Source organism: Girardinichthys multiradiatus, chromosome 14 (genome assembly GCF_021462225.1).
Source record: "Girardinichthys multiradiatus isolate DD_20200921_A chromosome 14, DD_fGirMul_XY1, whole genome shotgun sequence".
Lineage (NCBI taxonomy): Eukaryota > Metazoa > Chordata > Actinopteri > Cyprinodontiformes > Goodeidae > Girardinichthys > Girardinichthys multiradiatus.
The window spans coordinates 45,926,684-45,946,947 of record NC_061807.1 but is presented as its reverse complement, the minus strand read 5'-3'; the positions used below and the strand labels follow the sequence as shown (position 1 = coordinate 45,946,947).

Here is a 20,264-nt window from a genome sequence, read left to right as displayed (position 1 = left end):
TGATAATGATCTACTATAATGAAATTTTCTTTCAGGTGTGGAGTACTCGGTTAAATTAAACTCAAAGGTTATTAAGAAATGGTCAGACAGGACAGGGTTATGGGAGAATATTGTTATGTTTTTACACTCAATGCCATATGTCAGCACAAGGTCCAGAGAATGAAGACAAAGGTGGGTAGGTTTGTTAATGTTTTGATCAAAGCCAATTGAGTCTAAGATAGCATTAAACGCTATATTTAGGCCATCACTTTCAGCGTCTACATGAATGTTAAAATCCCCCACTATAATAACTTTATCTGTATTTAACACTAAATCAGATAAAAGGTCTGAAAACTGATCTAAAAATTGAGAGTAAGGGCCTGGTGGACGGTACATAACAACAAACAGAAGAGGTTTTAGTGCTTTGCAATTTGGATGAGGAAAACTAAGGATTAAATATTCAAAAGAGTTGTAGCTATTGATTGGTCTGGGGCTAATCAATAAATCCGACTGAAAGATGGTTGCTACTCCTCCTCCTCGCCCAGTAATTCGAGGAATGTGAAAATTTAAATAATTAGTAGGAGTTGACTCATTTATAGTAACATAATCCTCTTGCTGCAGCCAGGTTTCTGTGAGGCAAAGTAAATCAATCTGATTGTCACAAATCAGGTCACTAACTAGCAATGTCTTTGAAGAGAGAGATCTTATGTTCAGTAAGCCACATTTAATTTTTTTATTTTTATTTTCGGTCTGAGTTGTGTTTCTTTTTATTAGATTTTCCTGATTTCCTCCTTTTAGATAATTTTTTTATCTATTCAATTTTGGCCGTGGGCGAGACACTGTCTTAATAGGGTAATGGGTGGATAGCAGTACAGAAGCTGCAGAGAGGAGTGTTAAACTACGACCCTGCTTCCTGGTCTGAACCCTGGGTTGTCAGAGTTTTGGAGAACTAATAAATTCGGCCAGATTCCTAGAAAGAAGAGCAGCTCCATCCAAAGTGGGATGGATGCCGTCTCTCCGGATCAAGTTGTTGTTCTCGACCAACAGTGAAAAATCGTTGTCTGTGCGCTTTTTTGAGAGTACGACCACTCGGCGACTAAATCAAACAAGCAAACTACAGCAAGCAGTGAATGCCTGGTGGAGAAAGCGGGTTGGGTGATACCAAGTTTTGGGAGGGGGGGTTACATTACCAGATGATGATGCTATTTTGCTGGCAAATGAAAATAAAAGAAAATTAACAACCTATGTATGAAGGATATATTTCTAAAACAGAATGATGTTGTTTTATTGGGGGGGTTTATATTTATCGGATCAGATTTTTTTATTTTTTGGGTTGGGGGGTCATATCTACTGCTACAACTGCTGCATTCAGCACCATTAGCACGCCTGCATTCGTTATTAACTCGTCGTCTGCAGCCAGCAACATGGCTGGGTTTTAATTTGTGCATTACACTGCATAGTCAATTAGGGGTTTTAATGTTAATGTTGAAGAAATGTTTGAAACAACTGAGATGTTACAATAAAAACAGCTGGATGTTTTGATATATTCCTTAAAGCTTGTATATTGAGAAATAAATATGTTAAATTGAACATTTTTGAGATTTTATTATTAAACAAATTAACATTTATAATCACATAAACACACACAAAAGTACCGAAAACTGGTACCGGTATCAATTCCCAGGTATCGTGTATCGTTATGGTATTGGTTGAAATGTGAAAAGTACCCATCCCTAGAAATAAGAAACCTTAAAGTGCATATTTCTACTTGATGGAATAAGAAATATTAATGACAGCATATGGAGAATATCAGCACATATTTAAGAGGAAAAGCAATACTGTTGCTGCTGCAAAATAGTGAGTAGTGTGGTAGAGACCAAGTAAATGTATGAAGGTGACTTGACAGTTTAAGCTGAATCCTCAACACTACACTTATTTAATCTTCAAAAAAAGAAAGTGTGAGTTTGCAATAAATGTGTGCCTATGTGCAAACCAACAGGCACAAAAAGGATGTGGCAGCAAATCAAGGTGAAATATAAAAATACAGTTAAATCAGGTAAAGTCCGGTTAAATATATATATATATAATATATGAATAATAAACACAGGATAAATTAAATTTATTTTGAACATACTGTGTGATTATCAAAAAGGCAAAAGATTAACTACATGACAGATATTGTACAGAATAACACACTCCTACAGTTTTAGGCCACATTACAGCAAAAGGAGGATTCTGATCATAAATACCTAAAGACTTCAAACCAGCATTGTAAAACAGGATTTATGAGTCATGCTTTCAATCTAAGTGTACCAGGTGCTTTTTAAATCAGAGCCATCGTCATATACTTCAGATAATGTATATATAAATAAGTTGTTCCAAGTGGGTCTACAACAGAGCTCCACAGTTTCAGTCATTAGAACTTTGAAAATGAAAGCTTACATTTGCTATGGTTAATATCTGTATTAAATGCGGATAAAATATAACACTGGGAATTTATCAGAGCCGGCAATAACTAATGGAACTAACCTAGACCTTGAAATAAAATAAAATAAATAATAATCTACAAAATAAAAGCCTTCATATTTCACACGACCATAATTGAACCATTGGGTTTAACACTACCACTGGGACAAAACCAGTGTTGGAAATAGGACTTTGTTGGCCTCTTAAAATAAGTTCCTATTGATTTCTTAAGCTGATAATACCATGGAACCTACTTGCTATTCTAAAATCACTAACATACCTAAAGCCAGTCCTCAAAACACAACCTTGCTGGACTTTCAAAATAAGACCAAAACATACTCTACAAAATAAAAGCCTTAATATTTCACACAGCAGATAACTGCATCAATGGGCGTAACACTACTGCTAGGACTCAATTAGTGATGGAAATAGGTGTACTCTATCAATTCGAAATAAAGTTTACTGATATTTTCAAAATAAAAGCCTCAACCTTCCTTAGTTACTATTTGCATTTTAAGCATATAATGGTATACAATGTGATTTTAGCATTGTCGGGATGCAATCTTACAGCTCGTCTCCACGCTCTTTGAGAAAAGATCACATAATTTTTGACACTTTCTTTGCGCCATGTCTCAGCTAAAAGGTAGTCCCAACCCAGGGATAGCTTGATAAACCCTGCAACTGAGCAGGGCTGGTTCACAAAGCAAGTTTCAGGGGTAACTTGACTCAGGGTACTGCAAACCCAGGGTAGGCAGGGTATGTTTTCACTAACCCCGCCTTTAAAAACAGGGCCCTGGTGTCAGGGAGAATTACCAACATTAACTAGTGACTGCTTAGTTTGTGTTTTAGAAAACTGGTGCATACCAGAATAGTATGTTCTAAAACTGTAGCAGGTACCCATGGAAAGGCCTGATCCCCTGGGAATATTGTCCTATTCATTTGAAGACAAGGCAACTTTCCCATAGACATTTTGAAGAACAGGAGCTTTGCAGTTTCTATTAGAAGAAGTAATAGATAGCAAATCCCAGTAACAACGGACTGTATCTCGGTCCAGTGGAACTTGTAACGTTACAGGGAGTAACAGAACCTCAGGTGGTTTGGCCAGCTCTGGTTCTATGCTGGTTTCAGGAAGCGTACAGCCGAGTACAACGGCCCAGTGAATTGGTGGTGAGCTCTGTCAAACACTGGAGTCATTGCTGCTGAAAACCTTTTGCGGGACAACCATTCTGTCTGCATCATGAAACATCAACTGACCCTTATCATAATTCACCCACACTCCCACTCTTCCCGCCGGGGTCAGCCCAGCACCCTGACACGCCACGTGCCGGTCTTTGTGCCAAGCTGACAGATGCCCGTTCTTGAGCTCCATGCACCAGGAGTTCCGGTTCCGGCCTAGCTTCACATCCTTGTCCTGGCCCTTCCTCTGCAGGGTGCCGTAGGCCACGCCCACTGCCCAGGCAGTGCAGCAGTGGACATCTACTTCCCAATAACTTAGACCTGTGGTGACAGGAGATGAGCCCAAAGCACAGCATACCTTATCAAACTGCAGAGAATTCTCTGGAGCGGAGCACAAAGTGACAGAGTAGGTGGCGCCTGCCCTTCTGAGTTCACTGTGATTTGGCTGTGGCAGGTCTGCTTGTCAATCACAGTAGGGTATGAATCTGAAGATGGAAGAGGGAAACCATAGCGTTAAAGTTCCTGAAACCCTTTCAGACAACCAGTTACTTTAGTCAGAGAAGGATGAGATAAAAATATTTGTTGGAGTACCTAACAGCGCAGTCTTCCTCTGTAGTTGTGCCTTGAGGTTGTTGGAGATGGAGTAGAGGGTTTTCAGAAGCTTCTCAAATCTCTTGTCATTCAGTTTGATTTCCCTCTCTGGGGCGTCAGCCCTTTTAGGACTGGATGAGTGATTACCCATATTAAAGTCATGATGAGCGGGATTGACTAAAACCTTTTAACTTAAGGTGAGGACTTACCTGACGATCTCTAAATGACCCTTGAGAACAAGGACAAGCAAAAGTAAAACATCAGCTGGATACCTTCAGGCATTGTTGTTAGGCAATCATGTACAGAAATGGAGTGAGACCTTCTTATCTGCCTTTTTTGTAGAGGTGTTGTTCAGTGCACCAAGGATAATGCTGATGCTCTTCAAGAGTTGCTCCTGATGGTTTACCCAGCTCTTCAGTATCTGGTCCAGCCTGGTCCTGATCCGTTTCAGTTCCATATCCAGAGAGTCCAGGACTGCCTACTCATCCTGCTTTAGTAGACACAGCATGTTCTCGAAGTGATCCTGTACCTGATTCTTCATCACCTCTGTGGTGCGCTTGATGGGGGAAAATGCTAAGCATGTTATAGTTCTGCATTTGAGATGCAAGCAGCTTATGTGTTTAATAGCTAGCTGCCTTACATTCTGGCATTGGTTAGTTCCATACTCACAAGAGAGATCTGCTTTGCGTTTTTTGAGAGATTGGATGTGGGCGTCCGTCTTTCAGCTTTTAGCTCTTCAAGATGTTGGGATAACAGCTCCTGTAGAGAAAGGGGCATTCGCATTGCATCAATTTGCATCAGTTTTACACTTCATATATTTTGAGGTATTCTGTGCATGGTACTTATTGGGACCCCTGCCATGGGTTACAACATTAAAGGCCAGTAAGAACGTTTCTGGAACTTTCAAAATAAATTGCATTAACCTACTTACAGCAAAGCCAGGAACAGGAACAAGAAAGGAGTAACAGTGGACTTCCGTGAAGTTACTGTTTGAATAAAAGCCCTGTGTTCCACCAAACAAACCTCTTCCATGCAGGTACCCAGCGGAACTGGAAGGAGGGACACAGCGCGCTAATGTCTCTTTGCTGGCAAACAGACATAACGCTTCAAACTGGATCCAAGAATGTCATACGATCACGTGATCATTTGCACTAAGTTAAGTAGGAATGAATTGCTGTTCATGTATCCGGTATTTATTCATGAATGGGGGTAATTGAGGTGCAAGCGTGGCTTGACTTTTCTTTCTGAGGTCTACAGAAACAAACTGTGTTCCAGAGAGTTCCCAGCAGAGACCCTGTCTCTACATGCTGACCTTTGTGCTTCTGAAGCACAAAGGTACCGCAACACAGCATGCTGCTTTATCCAGCCCAGGCTGGCAGAACTAGCCGCCCACCCCACAGCTATAGAGGTTAGCTGCAAGTTAACCCTTTGTTCGTTGTGGATGCTTTCCTCAACTTCGTTGCCCTGGATAACTTCTTCTCAGTACGGTTCACATAAGAGGTAGTGTTTGGGCAGAGAAGATTAGTTTGGAGTTAAATAATCAAAATGTTCGTTTAATGACGTTTGTTTTTGTTTGTGTTGAGAAACTTGGCTACAGTAAGTGCTAGTAGACTAGCACTCAGCTAAGGATGTGTTCTGTGTTGGGTTTTTTTAAAGTTTTTTTTAAGTTGAGGCAAACTTTATTTAAAGGGTGGATTTTAAACACAGACTGGCCATAATGCGCCTATGCATTTCAACCCATATATTAGTGGTATTTTATTTATATTGTGTTTTATTTATTTTGTATTTTATTAGTGGTATTTTATTGAGTCTGGTAACAAGCTACAAGCTTCTTTTGTTAGCTCCAACCACTAACGGCTAAGAACACGTGCTTGCCCACTTTGAGTCAGCTGAAGATCATTTACCCTTGAAAGTAAATTTCCAATCTAGGAAATAAATATTTTCCTAAATATTATTTTACTAAACTTGATAACTAATTAAACACCATTAAGACCCTTTTATCCAAAAATGTTTGTTTCTTATTCAAAATCATATTTAATTAAATATTATTTTAATATTTCCTTAATATAATTTCCATATATATGATTTTAATAAATAAATAAAGGCAGCTAATTAAACAGCGTTAAGAATTAGTCATCTAGAACATTGGTTTTATTCAGCAAACCATTCTTTAAAATGTTGTTTTATCTGATCTTGTGATTGGTTGTTTGAAGGTATACCAATTATTGCCTAAGATGGATCCAAGACTAACTTAACTTAATTTCCAGATTCTTCATTGGTTCTCAAACATAGTAATATTGCATCACTCTTTTCGGTCATGGTTTTCAACCATCTTTGATTCACTTGTTTCATTTTGCTTGGTAGTTTAGTTGTGTTGATTTAGCATGGCAAAGAGTTTGTTGATTGAAATATGTTTGACTTTAAGTTGACTTATTTTTGTTAATGAATTCTTGTATTTTAAGAAATTGTGTGAATTCATCCTGTGTGTGTACAGAGTTTTGCTGTTCAATAATGCCAGAGCTGGGCTCATCCCTTTCAATTTTGTCCTAATACCACCGCCTTATTGGCCTGGTATTCACAGGACAACCCTTAACACACCAAAATATTATTTAATAAAATGTGAAAGTATTAATATTAAATAATCAGATTCCTAATCACAACAGTACTTCAGCTGCATGGTGGCAGACAAGACAGCCCTGCAGATGATAGTGAGGGGAGCTACAGGACAGTTTGGATGCAGTGTATACACTAATAGGATACACACTTTCATGTGCCAGGTGGATGGACTGTTGTTGTTTATGGTCAACATAGATCTTAGCATTTACCAACATAATATCACAAAATATCACAATGAACATTTCTGCTAAACACTGCGGGCCTGATCGTCAAAGATTGAAAATAAAGGAGCACTAATTTGCTTGTGCAAAAAAAAAAAGAAATTGCGCTTGCAATAAGTGGGCTTGTTGTGTGCGATTTTCAGAGATTGTGCGTGCGTGCGGATAACAGGTGCAAAAGAGCTGCAAACCGCCCTAATTAAATTAGGAAATTGCGTGTGCTACTGGCTGGCTGCTGCTGCGGCCCTCAGTGGAACTAGAGGAAAAGCGAACAAAAGCTGTGTTGCTTGAAGTATGCAGGGGTTGTTACGATGCATCATTATGAATCACCAGTTGCTTTTTTTTTTTTCCTTCTGTTTTGCTGTTTCTGTTCTGCTCTTGCTTTTCTAGATTGTTGCAGTTTGTTAACCTTTCTCATAACTATTCACAGCAGCAGCAGAAGCTGCAGTCATTGCAAGATTATTTCACCTATCTGTTCATTTGCGCTGGGCACCTCTGAGTGTGTAAGTGCGCAAGCAGATGGCTGAGTTTGAAGTGTTCTTGCCAGCAAATACTTTGTTTGGGGTTTGGATGGACCCACTGAGGTAAAGACTACATTCTGCTTCGCCTTTAATTAAAACTTGGATTTCAGGCCATTGCGCAGGAGGGCAGAGCTGTGTCCAAAGTTGAGCGCGCCCTCCGCCATTGGTGCACACATGGGACAGCTGTTCAGTGCCGTTTCTAGACTGACAACACCACAGGAGCGTGCACAGCTTAACTGTGTTGCTCAACGTAACTCACAAACAACTAACAAATCACAATCAATATTAGCAATATAAAAGACAAACATGTCTGTCAATTCATTTGTTAGAGGTTTGCCTCCCTTGAACTTTTAATTAGTTTCAGAGACTCAAAGCATTTAAATCAAACATTTATATATGTAAAAGTAAATTATTTTCCAATGATTTTACTGAATTTGGGTTTTTTTTGTAAATTTTAACAACGTACAACATGTTTGTTTAAATTGTGTTTTGGTGACACATAATCATTTTTATTTCTATAAACTCTCCTCTGGTATATGTTCACATTTAAACAATGTAATCAAACTGATCCAGCTCTGAGTGCTCTACAATGACACAATCTTACTGTCAATTATGCAATGTGTTTCGTTCAGTGACGAGGTTAAACCATATACTGTCTTTTTCATCACATGGAAAAGCCACCTTAAAATAATAGTTTTTCACCTGCTAAGAAGTAATTTTAGCACCCAGTTTGTAAAGGACAGATTTAATCTGCTGTATAATGTTTTTTTTCTTTCCTATTAATTATATTATCAGCATGAAAGCACAATGGGTCCTTCACATGATGTCTAATTACAGTTACACGGGCTGTGAGCGCTTTTCTGGTCTTGTATATGATCTTATATAATCCTACATAAAATCCTCTATTATCAATTTTTATTATTTTTATTTTTCATAATCCAAATCTGTTGACACATGTACAGAAGATTCTCTTTCTCTCATTCTATCTATGCCTCAGACATTTTTGCGTCCCAGTCAGTACCTGCATTTCAGACGTGCTAAATCTAGACGCAAAAACAGCACCTCGCTATCCTCTTCAAGGTTTGTGGGTGTTAAGGGATACATTTGCATATCCCCCTACGACAAATTTGCACCTTCAGGTTATTTTATGTTTTGCATATTAATGAAGGTAAACACACTAAAAAGTTTGGTCCCGCTGTTTCACTGATTTTACACACGCAATTTGTTAGAACCTCGTTTGTAGATCAGCTTTGCGGGCACAAACAGGTTTGTGTGTGGTTTTTGTATACAAAAACCTTTTGAAGATTAGGACCTGAATGTACTAAATCATCTTATTTACTGTCGTGTGCTTTAGATACTAAAGACACACTTTCTGGGTTTGCTATTTGATCCTATCTATACAATAAATCGATTTGTTTGGCAAGTTTAGACATTTCTTGAGAATGTGACAAATGAAAGAACTGCTTTACTTTTCTTAGTTTGGGTTGGTGTCGATAAAACCTTGAGCACAGCAGTCTTCAAAATAAAATGCGGTTCTTAGAACCTGAATGAAGTCAGACAGTATATTGATGTGAATCACCATCTCAGCTCAGCCACAAAATTACCGGAGAGGCCTGTGCATCTTTGGTTGCCTTCCTCTGTAGTTTGAGTGACAGTGGGAAAGGTTGAACAGCACTATCGTTGCTGGAGTCCAGAGGAGTGAAGCCCGCCCCATCCTGCAGGAAGCTGAGGAGGCCAGCAGAGGAATCCAAGCGCTCACTTTGAACTGGCTGTCCATCACTAATGGATGATTGTTTTTCAGCCATTTCTTAGGGACTAAGGCTAGTTAAAAATGAAGTAAAACATGTTAAAAAATATATATATTTTCATTTTGAATTAGCTCAAATAATTTTTGTCATTTTGCCTTTGCTTTATTTGGAACGTGCAGTGACATTTATGTCCATTGAACATTTTGGCATTTCATAACTTTACAGCTACAAATATCAGTTTGTTTGAACATTGTTTAATGTGACAAACCAACACAAAGTAGTAGAGTGGATAACTGTGAAGTTCTCCAGGATTATCCTGGATTTAGATTAATTCATCTTCCAAACAACTCTGACCAGCTTCCCTGTCCCTGCTGAGGGATAGCATCCTCAGACCACAATGCTGCCACAACCATGTTTCACAAATAGCATTGTGTGTTGTGGTGCCATGCAGTGTTGGTTTTCTGCTTTAAACTTTCTCCCTGAACTGTCTGCTGTGTTCTTGGTCTTCATAATGCTGTTTAAGGTGAAATAAGATACTTTGTCCTTTTTAAATGTTAATAAAATGGGTTTTTTTTCTTCAGCATCTAGCAAGAAAATACCATACAAATGAATTCCAAAAATGCACAAAACACTTGGCTGAAACAATGAGCTTAGTACATAATTCCCCCCACACAGTCATACTTTCCGCCCCCAAATAAAACCTAAAAAAATAAGCGTTTAAAAACAGTTCTCTTAGTTTTCTTATGTTTGATAAAAACAAGACACATTTTAGGATTATTTTAGTATTTCCCTGTTTTAAAAAAGGTTCCAGCTGATGGAATTAAATATTTCTTAAAACAGTTTCCCATGCTAGTGGTACTTTAAATCTTCTGCCATGTGGCTTTCTTATGCATGGATCGATCATATCACTTCAGGAGTGTGAGCTGCTTTCTGCCTATAGTGCTGCTGGCCTAATTGATCACCTGATTTAGCTTGGACACAGCTCTTTGTTTTACTGACAAAATTCAAGATAGCTGCTGTCAAGCCAATGGATGAGATGGCTTTAGAATTTGAATAATTAACTAAACTTGACACCATTGTTTAATAACTAAGATCAAATTAGAGTAGATGTAATTGACTAGGACTCTATATGATTGAATTGACTATCTTTTTTGTGTAAGGTGCCCTGAGACGACATTTGTTGTATGCTGGTGCTTTATAAATAAACTGAATTAAATGAAACTGAATTAAACCGAGCTCTGACCTTATCAAGAAGAGTGAGATTAGCATCTTCAAGTTCTGTAACATTAGTGGAGCAGGAGTTTGGTCTGCATTGCCGGCATTAAGTCGGACCTGTTCCCGGTGCATGTTGGACTCTGGCAGGGCTGCTCTTTGTCACCGGTCCTCTTCATAACTTTTATGGACAGGATTTCCAGGCACAGCCAAGGGCCGGAGGGGGTCTGGTTTGGGGACCAGTGGATTTCGTCTCTTCTTTTTGCAGATGACATGGTCCTGCTGGCCCCCTCTAGCCAAGACCTACAGGTCCTTCTCAAAATATTAGCATATTGTGATAAAGTTCATTATTTTCCATAATGTCATGATGAAAATTTAACATTCATATATTTTAGATTCATTGCACACTAACTGAAATATTTCAGGTCTTTTATTGTCTTAATACGGATGATTTTGGCATACAGCTCATGAAAACCCAAAATTCCTATCTCACAAAATTAGCATATCATTAAAAGGGTCTCTAAACGAGCTATGAACCTAATCATCTGAATCAACGAGTTAACTCTAAACACCTGCAAAAGATTCCTGAGGCCTTTAAAACTCCCAGCCTGGTTCATCACTCAAAACCCCAATCATGGGTAAGACTGCCGACCTGACTGCTGTCCAGAAGGCCACTATTGACACCCTCAAGCAAGAGGGTAAGACACAGAAAGAAATTTCTGAACGAATAGGCTGTTCCCAGAGTGCTGTATCAAGGCACCTCAGTGGGAAGTCTGTGGGAAGGAAAAAGTGTGGCAGAAAACGCTGCACAACGAGAAGAGGTGACCGGACCCTGAGGAAGATTGTGGAGAAGGGCCGATTCCAGACCTTGGGGGACCTGCGGAAGCAGTGGACTGAGTCTGGAGTAGAAACATCCAGAGCCACCGTGCACAGGCGTGTGCAGGAAATGGGCTACAGGTGCCACATTCCCCAGGTCAAGCCACTTTTGAACCAGAAACAGCGGCAGAAGCACCTGACCTGGGCTACAGAGAAGCAGCACTGGACTGTTGCTCAGTGGTCCAAAGTACTTTTTTCGGATAAAAGCAAATTCTGCATGTCATGCGGAAATCAAGGTGCCAGAGTCTGGAGGAAGACTGGGGAGAAGTAAATGCCAAAATGCCAGAAGTCCAGTGTCAAGTACCCACAGTCAGTGATGGTCTGGGGTACCGTGTCAGCTGCTGGTGTTGGTCCACTGTGTTTTATCAAGGGCAGGGTCAATGCAGCTAGCTATCAGAAGATTTTGGAGCACTTCATGCTTCCATCTGCTGAAAAGCTTTATGGAGATGAAGATTTCATTTTTCAGCACGACCTGGCACCTGCTCACAGTGCCAAAACCACTGGTAAATGGTTTACTGACCATGGTATCACTGTGCTCAATTGGCCTGCCAACTCTCCTGACCTGAACCCCATAGAGAATCTGTGGGATATTGTGAAGAGAACGTTGAGAGACTCAAGACCCAACACTCTGGATGAGCTAAAGGCCGCTATCGAAGCATCCTGGGCCTCCATAAGACCTCAGCAGTGCCACAGGCTGATTGCCTCCATGCCACGCTGCATTGAAGCAGTCATTTCTGCCAAAGGATTCCCGACCAAGTATTGAGTGCATAACTGTACATGATTATTTGAAGGTTGATGTTTTTTGTATAAAAAACACTTTTCTTTTATTGGTCGGATGAAATATGCTAATTTTGTGAGATAGGAATTTTGGGTTTTCATGAGCTGTATGCCAAAATCATCTGTATTAAGACAATAAAAGACCTGAAATATTTCAGTTAGTGTGCAATGAATATAAAATATATGAATGTTAAATTTTCATCATGACATTATGGAAAATAATGAACTTTATCACAATATGCTAATATTTTGAGAAGGACCTGTACAGCATGTGCTGGGGCGGTTCGCAGCAGAGTGTCAAGCGGCTGGGTTGAAAATCAGCTCCTCCAAGTCCGAGGCCATGGTTCTTGACTGGAAAAGGGTGGCTTGTCCTCTTCAGGTTGGAGGGGAGTTCTTGCCTCAAGTGGAGGAGTTTAAGTATCTTGGGGTCTTGTTCACGAGTGAGGGAAGAACGGAGCGGGAGATCGACAGACGGATTGGTGCGGCTGCCACAGTAATGGCGGCGCTGTGCCGGTCTGTTGTGGTGAAGAGAGAGCTGAGCCAAAATGCGAAGCTCTTGATTTACCGGTCGGTCTACGTTCCTACCCTCACCTATGGCCAAGAATTTTGGGTCACGACCGAAAGAACGAGATGCCGGATACAAGCGGCTGAAATGAACTTCCTCCATAGGGTGATCGGGCACTCCCTTAGAGATAGGGTGAGGAGCTCGGCCATCCGGGAGGGGCTCGGAGTAGAGCCGCTGCTCCTCCACATCGAGAGGAGCCAGTTGAGGTGGCTCGGGCATCTATACCAGATGCCTCCTGGACACCTTCCTCGGAAGGTGTTCCAGGCACGTCCCACCGGAAGGAGACCCAGGGGACAGCCCTCGACGCGCTGAAGGGACTATTGCTCTCGGCTGGTCTGGGAACGCCTTGGGCTCCCCCGGAGGAGCTGGACGAGGTGTCTAGGGAGAGGGATGTCTGGGTGTCTCTGCTGAGTCTGCTGCCCCCGGTCCCATATAAAGCGGAAGACGACGAGTACGAGTGTAAGATGCCTTGAGAAGACATTTGTTGTATCCTGGCTCTTTATAAATAAACTGAATTAAATTAAACTGAATTAAACCAAGCACTGACCTTATCTAGAAGAGTGAGATTAGCATCTTCAAGTCCCTGGTTAACCCAATGACAAAACTGCAAAGGATCTCTAATTTTCTCTAACAAGCTTCCGAGGCTTCCGCAGCTGTATTTATACTTAGTCATGTAAAATCCTGGTAAAATAAACTGAAGTTAGAGGTTGCTATGTAAGAAAATGGGTTCCATTGTTGTAAATTATTTTTTCCAGCACTGTAATCTAGTTCCTCTGGTTTCATGGAACTTGTCTGTTCATGCTGAAGGTCTTTTTTTTCTCTAAACTATGCTATCGTTTTTTCTGTTTAGTGATCTAAAAGGAAGTTTTATAACTTGGTGTAAACGACCCATTTAATTTAATAAACAGTGTCTGAATAAGTAGGTTGTACTTTCTGCTGTCAAACATAGTTTAATTTTAAGCTAACCTTTAATCTTCCTGTCATGTTCTAAACATAATGCATACCTTGTGAAATGTAGATGAAATTATGTATTTAAATAAAAGAAATGCTGTTAAAATTAGTTCTTACCTGAGTTGTGGTGCTGTGTCTTTACTGTTGCGTTTCTCTAAATAAGTGCATATGTGTCGGGTTGTGCTGTTTTAAGCTTCAGCCTGCAGCACATTATTGTTACTTGGATACAGCACCTCTCGATCCATTGAGTGTTTCCTGTTGAAGTGTGTACTCAGCAGATGAGTTCAAACCTGTTTTCTCAGCCTGAACAAGTTCTATGAAGCATCAGAATATTTTCTCTGCGTTTCAGATATGCTCAGTTCTACAGTCGAGACGAGTTCTGTCACTACAACATGTTCAACCATCACTTCTTTGGTGGAGAGGTAAGAGTTAAGTTGCAGACTGAGCTTTATACTATTTCCAGCTCTCAATGATTTGGCTTTGTGTCTTTTCAGGCCTCCAGTGCCGTTCTAGATGCCTTCCTGAGGGAGCTTGATGGGAAGAAGGTGATGATGGTGGTGGACCCTCCATTCGGTGGGCTAGTCAAACCTCTGGCCAACAGTTTCTCACTGATCTCACAGACATGGAGGAAGCTGCAGAACTCTGGTCAACAACTTTTTAATTCACTTTTATCTTTATTACTGATTAATGTTTATTGTGCTCCAGTGCTGCTCAAAACAGCACAGAGGGATCAATAAAAGACCATTTTGTGAATATAGATTTAACTTATCTTTGCTTACTTCTAATAATGCATGATCTGATACCTTCAGAAAATGTACAGGTTTAAACTCTCATATCTTCAAATGTCATTCAACAATAATATAAAGGTTCATTGCCACACTTATTCTGATTTAAATGCAGGAAATCTTGTTACACTCTTGACCTTCATGTGCTCAGGTGACTCTAATGTTGACATGCCCATGATTTGGATCTTCCCGTACTTCTTCGAGCCTCGCATCCTGGAGTGTCTCCCTTTACTTATCATGTTGGACTACCAGGTACCAGCTTTTTATTTTCAGGTGCCATTTTCCCCATTATGTTGTCCAATACCTGAAGGAAACCCAGATATTTTGATAGTCTTTTTTTAAATATTGTTGAAGCTTTTTGAAGTCTAAATATGTTACTGAAGTCATTTTCACAAAACTTTTTTATCATAAACCCACAAAGACAGACCACCTCTGAGACGCCTCTGGTCATTCATAAATCACAAGTAGAGATGACAATATGACCCAGCGCTGTGAGCTTTCAGAATTGATTACATCAGTGTGGGATCACAGGAGGTGTGGTTCAACATCTAGTAAGCACTGTACATAAAATCTGTGGCAAAAGTCCCCCCATACCTTTTTTTTAGGACCAAAAAATATGTAACACAAACCACACATTATCACTAAATAAGTCCTGTTCAAGTCAGCTGGTACAGGGCTGTGACTACTTCGCTTCGTGAGTAAAGGGTATAACAATAAAATTGTACTTTAGTCAGGTCAAACTCTAAAAGATCAGCTCTGACATGCAGTGGCTTTTATAACCTGTGAACCTCTTCACGTGTTGTAACATTTCAACCACAAACCTGTATTTTGTTAGTATTTGTAGAGAATATTTGGTCACCATTTTGTACAAATTAAAATCCAACAGCTGGAGCTCTAAGCGAAACAGGATGTCATCTGAAACCATTTTCCTCTGGAAAAGATTTCCACAAACTTTTATAGATTATGACAATACTGGCAATAAAAACTCAGAGCTTATAGGTAAATTAGGAGATAAATGGACTTTGGGGAAATTATACAACAGAGGACCGAATGATTGTGTGAAATTAACAAGTGAATATTTTATTTACAACCTTCTGGGGGCAAAGTTAAAACAGAGAGAAATGGGATAAATAACAGGCAGAACAAAGCATCCAGAGCCTTTAGATACAGCCGGCTGGCCAGCTGTCATTTCCAGCTCCGGTTTATTGTTTTCTATGAACATGTGCATCTTTTTAAGAGAGAGAGTGTCTGATTAAGTTTTGGAATTAAACTTTTGGCTTCAGATGTGTCATTCTCCCTGCTTGTCCAGCCTCTTCCTTCTGCCAAGATGGAATCCAAACAAACAGGAGATCCATGCAAGGACACCGAGCAGCTTAAATCATGTGTCAGTGTCCTGAGTGCTACAACAGAAAGGACGTTTATAAGACTGCTTGCAAGGATCCAACATTTCCTACTTAAACTCTTTTGGATCAAACCTTCATACTGGAGACTTTCTCCAACACCATCTCCTCTCTGATGAGATGAAGATGTCGGTCACTGTTGGGTCCTAAATGACCCCAAGTTCAGCTCCAGCCTTCTCTTGTATGTATTGTATTCGCATGTATTGATTGAGAGCATATCCAGAGTGCAGAGAGTGCATGTATCTATATGTTTGGCATAACACGAAGATTCAGGACCTTTACTTCTCCAAGAATCAGAGTTATCCTCAGCTTCCAGCGGCAGATGAGAACACAGCTGTTCAGATTCCAGTCCTGATGGTTTAAGGGTCTGAGTTTACATTATGTCTCTCCTGCTTGTTTCCAGGATGCCCTGAGGTCCAGCTTGCAGTGAGCTTTTCTTCAATTCAGGTTATAGCACACAACAGAAATAGAACGAAGGTACCAAAACTAATAATATTCAATTCAGTTTATTTATATAGTGCCAATTCACAACACATCAAGGCATCACAACAGACATCTCAAAGCAATTTGCAATAAAAAAGGTCAATTCAGTCGAATTATATAGATTACAAGTCAAGTACATACAGGTCCTTCTCAAAATATTAGCATTTTGTTCATTATTTTCCATAATGTCATGATGAAAATTTAACATTCATATATTTTAGATTCATTGCACACTAACTGAAATATTTCAGGTCTTTTATTGTCTTAATACGGATGATTGTGGCATACAGCTCATGAAAACCCAAAATTCCTTTCTCACAAAATTAGTACATTTCATCCGACCAATAAAAGAAACGTGTTTTTAATTCAAAAAACGTCAACCTTCAAATAATCATGTACAGTTATGCACTCAATACTTGGTTGGGAATCCTTTGGCAGAAATGACTGCTTCAATGTGGCGTGGCATAGAGGCAATCAGCTTGTGGCACTGCTGAGGTCTTATGGAGGCCCAGGATGCTTCGATAGCGGCCTTTAGCTCATCCAGAGTGTTGGGTCTTGAGTCACTCAACGTTCTCTTCACAATATCCCACAGATTCTCTATGGGGTTCAGGTTAGGAGAGTTGGCAGGCCAATTGAGCACAGTGTTACCATGGTCAGTAAACCATTTACCAGTGGTTTTGGCACTGTGAGCAGGTGCCAGGTCGTTGCTGAAAAATGAAATCTTCTTCTCCATAAAGCTTTTCAGCAGATGGAAGCATTGAGTGCTCCAAAATCTCCTGATAGCTAGCTGCATTGACCCTGCCCTTGATAAAACACAGTGGACCAACACCAGCAGCTGACACGGCACTCCAGACCATCACTGACTGTGGGTACTTGACACTGGACTTTGGCATTTTGGCATTTCCTTCTCCCCAGTCTTCCTCCAGACTCTGGCACCTTGATTTCCGAATGACATGCAGAATTTGCTTTCATCCGAAAAAAGTACTTTGGACCACTGAGCAACAGTCCAGTGCTGCTTCTCTGTAGCCCAGGTCAGGCGCTTCTGCCGCTATTTCTGGTTCAAAAGTGGCTTGACCTGGGGAATGCGGCACCTGTAGCCCATTTCCTGCACACGCCTGTGCACGGTGGCTCTGGATGTTTCTACTCCAGACTCAGTCCACTGCTTCCGCAGGTCCCCCAAGGTCTGGAATCGGCCCTTCTCCACAATCTTCCTCAGGGTCCGGTCACCTCTTCTCGTTGTGCAGCGTTTTCTGCCACACTTTTTCCTTCCCACAGACTTCCCACTGAGGTGCCTTGATACAGCACTCTGGGAACAGCCTTTTCGTTCAGAAATTTCTTTCTGTGTCTTACCCTCTTGCTTGAGGGTGTCAATAGTGGCCTTCTGGACAGCAGTCAGGTCGGCAGTCTTACCCATGATTGGGGTTTTGAGTGATGAACCAGGCTGGGAGTTTTAAAGGCCTCAGGAATCTTTTGCAGGTGTTTAGAGTTAACTCATTGATTCAGATAATTAGGTTCATAGCTCGTTTAGAGACCCTTTTAATGATATGCTAATTTTGTGAGATAGGAATTTTGGGTTTTCATGAGCTGTATGCCACAATCATCCGTATTAAAACAATAAAAGACCTGAAATATTTCAGTTAGTGTGCAATGAATCTAAAATATATGAATGTTAAATTTTCATCATGACATTATGGAAAATAATGAACTTTATCACAATATGCTAATATTTTGAGAAGGACCTGTACATTCCAATTGTTCCTGCTTTGCAAACAATGTCATCATGTTTATTTTTTTGTTCATATTTATAAAAAGGTTTTCTATCTAAGGAAAACCATCAGATTGCATTGAATCTCTGACTTGCAGAATTTACTTCTCCTGGATGAGCATGTAGAGAGGGTGAAACACTGAAAGCCAGGGCCAAGTGTATCTTCTGTAGAAGAACATAAAGTTCTTGGCAGTATCTCAGCATATGCCAGGTCAGATGTTGCTTCAATTAAGAGAGAAAGAACATAAAGTAAATGTTGAAATAACAGTAAATACTGCAAAATGAGAGAATTGTAGGAGAAAGTAGCAAAGTGAAGAGAAATGGTCATTATGTCCTCTAGCAGCCTAAGTTCATAGCAGTATAACTATAGAGATGCCTCAGAAAACCTAAGCCAGTCTAACTATAAGGAAAGTGAAAAAGAAAGTTTTAAGACTAGTCTTAAAAGTAGGGATGGACTAAAACTGGGAGCTGGTTCCAGAGGAAAGACGTCTTATAACTGAAATATCGGCCTACCATTCCATTCTCCTTTAAGAGACTCTAGGACCCACCAGTAAACCTGCAGTCTGAAAGTAAAGCAGCTCTGAATTAAACCAGGAAACCAGCCTCCTATGAATAGTTACCTTCTTTACAAGGGGGCAACATTGTCTAATTCCATAATGTTACGAGGAAGTAACTCTTTGAACATCAATTTGTGAAGGGGTAGAAATTAAAATTCTGTCCTTTTCTGTGATACTGAGGAATATAAAAATGGAACAGATAATTTAAAAAGTGTTACAGAATTGTCAAATAAAGATCTATAATGATGTGTTTTTTCAAGGATGGAGTCCGGCTGAATCCGCAGATCTCAAATATCCAATATCCAACCTAAAACTAACTTCACTGCTTCACTGACTTTTGCACTTTAAAGTCCTCGTGCTTGTTATCGCCATGGCTGAGACAAAAACGTCCACATACAGTCAAAAATTTTAACTTCTTCAGGCAAGCTTTGGAGCATTAGCAGTCCAGACAATGCCATCTCTACTCTCTGCTTCTTCTGCCACAACCCCCTCACATCAAAATCCTTGAGCCTTATTTTATAAGTTCTGACTGGGCCGTGTTCCAGATAGTTAAACCAGTTGATCATTTTACACATGAAAAAAAACACATGTTACATGTCACACAGCAACTTTAATAGTGGCAGAGCGCACTACTCTGACGGCTAGAGGCACGGCTTCAAGCCATTGCTCCAGCCCTCAGATTAGAGTATAGGCCAAGTGTAGCGGAGCATCATCACTTGGTCAGTGGAAAAGGGGCATTAGAGAGCATTAAAGGCTGCAATTTGGCTGTCATTTTGGTGTCAACGTAAACATCAAGATCCCCTCACCATAATGACCTTACCAGAATTTATCGCCAAATCATATAAGAAATCTGAGAACTGAAATGAAAATTGAAAGTAACGGCCTGGTAGACAATACAAATCAACAAATAAAGTTGTTTTAGTGCTTTGCCATTTGGATGAAGAAAACTAAGGGTTAGATATTCAAAGGAAGTGTGCTTGGACATGTACTGAGACTAATTAATAAATCCGTCTGAAAGATGGTTGCCACTCTTCTCTTTGCCCAGTATTTCGAGGAATGCAAAATTTTTATAATTAGGATTTGACACATTTATACTGTTGTGATTATTATTAATGTTTGATATTAATGTTTATTTTATTAAATAATAATTTTGTCTTCCTGTTGTCCTGTGAATACCTACCCAATAAGGTGGTAGTATTAGGACAACACTGAAAGGGGTGAGACCCCCCCCCCTTCTGGTCGGGATCTGGACTGGGGTTGGGTTTCAGGTCTTGGGGGTTGTCTGGTGCTGACATTTCAGCTCTCTCAGGATCGCTTGGATTTCCTTGGATTTCAGTCACTGGCTTCGGTGCCCAGTCCGTCAGTTGGGGGGCACGGGGCTTTGGCGAGGGGGTCTTGGCCGGGCAGTGTTGATTGAGATGTGGCTTTGCTTTGGTGGAGGGGCTGGCCGGCCTGCTTGGTGCGGCAGGGTGTACCGTGCGGGAGGGCGGGTGTCCAGCATCCTGGGGCACCTCCGGGGTTGGCGGGGTGCCCGGTCCTTGGTGTGCTGTGGTGGCCTGCCTCCAATGCGTCCTTCTG

The 20,264-nt window shown here is 40.5% G+C and overlaps 2 protein-coding genes across 3 annotated transcripts in view; one reads left to right on the top strand and one right to left on the bottom strand.

Moving 5' to 3' along the window:
- The window catches only part of zcchc4 (zinc finger, CCHC domain containing 4), a 47,537-nt gene that overhangs the window by 22,462 nt on the left and 4,811 nt on the right, over nt 1-20,264 (top strand). Inside the window, exons 6-8 of the mRNA XM_047386928.1 lie at nt 14,046-14,118; nt 14,191-14,341; nt 14,633-14,733. Of these exons, the coding sequence (XP_047242884.1) occupies nt 14,046-14,118; nt 14,191-14,341; nt 14,633-14,733 (325 nt within the window). The remainder of the gene's footprint in view (nt 1-14,045; nt 14,119-14,190; nt 14,342-14,632; nt 14,734-20,264) is intronic.
- si:dkey-219e21.4 lies at nt 1,565-13,946 on the bottom strand. Of its 2 annotated transcripts, none has more exons than XM_047386929.1 (6): nt 13,814-13,946; nt 4,882-4,971; nt 4,532-4,768; nt 4,422-4,441; nt 4,213-4,343; nt 1,565-4,106 (listed from the first exon to the last, which is right to left on the bottom strand). In XM_047386929.1, the coding sequence occupies exons 3-6, from the start codon at nt 4,667-4,669 to the stop codon at nt 3,937-3,939; spliced, it is 459 nt and encodes a 152-aa protein (XP_047242885.1). In that variant the 5' UTR covers nt 4,670-4,768; nt 4,882-4,971; nt 13,814-13,946; the 3' UTR covers nt 1,565-3,936. The 2 variants fall into 2 exon arrangements, with proteins under 2 accessions (XP_047242885.1, XP_047242887.1); XM_047386931.1 differs by lacking the exon at nt 13,814-13,946 and adding an exon at nt 5,144-5,371.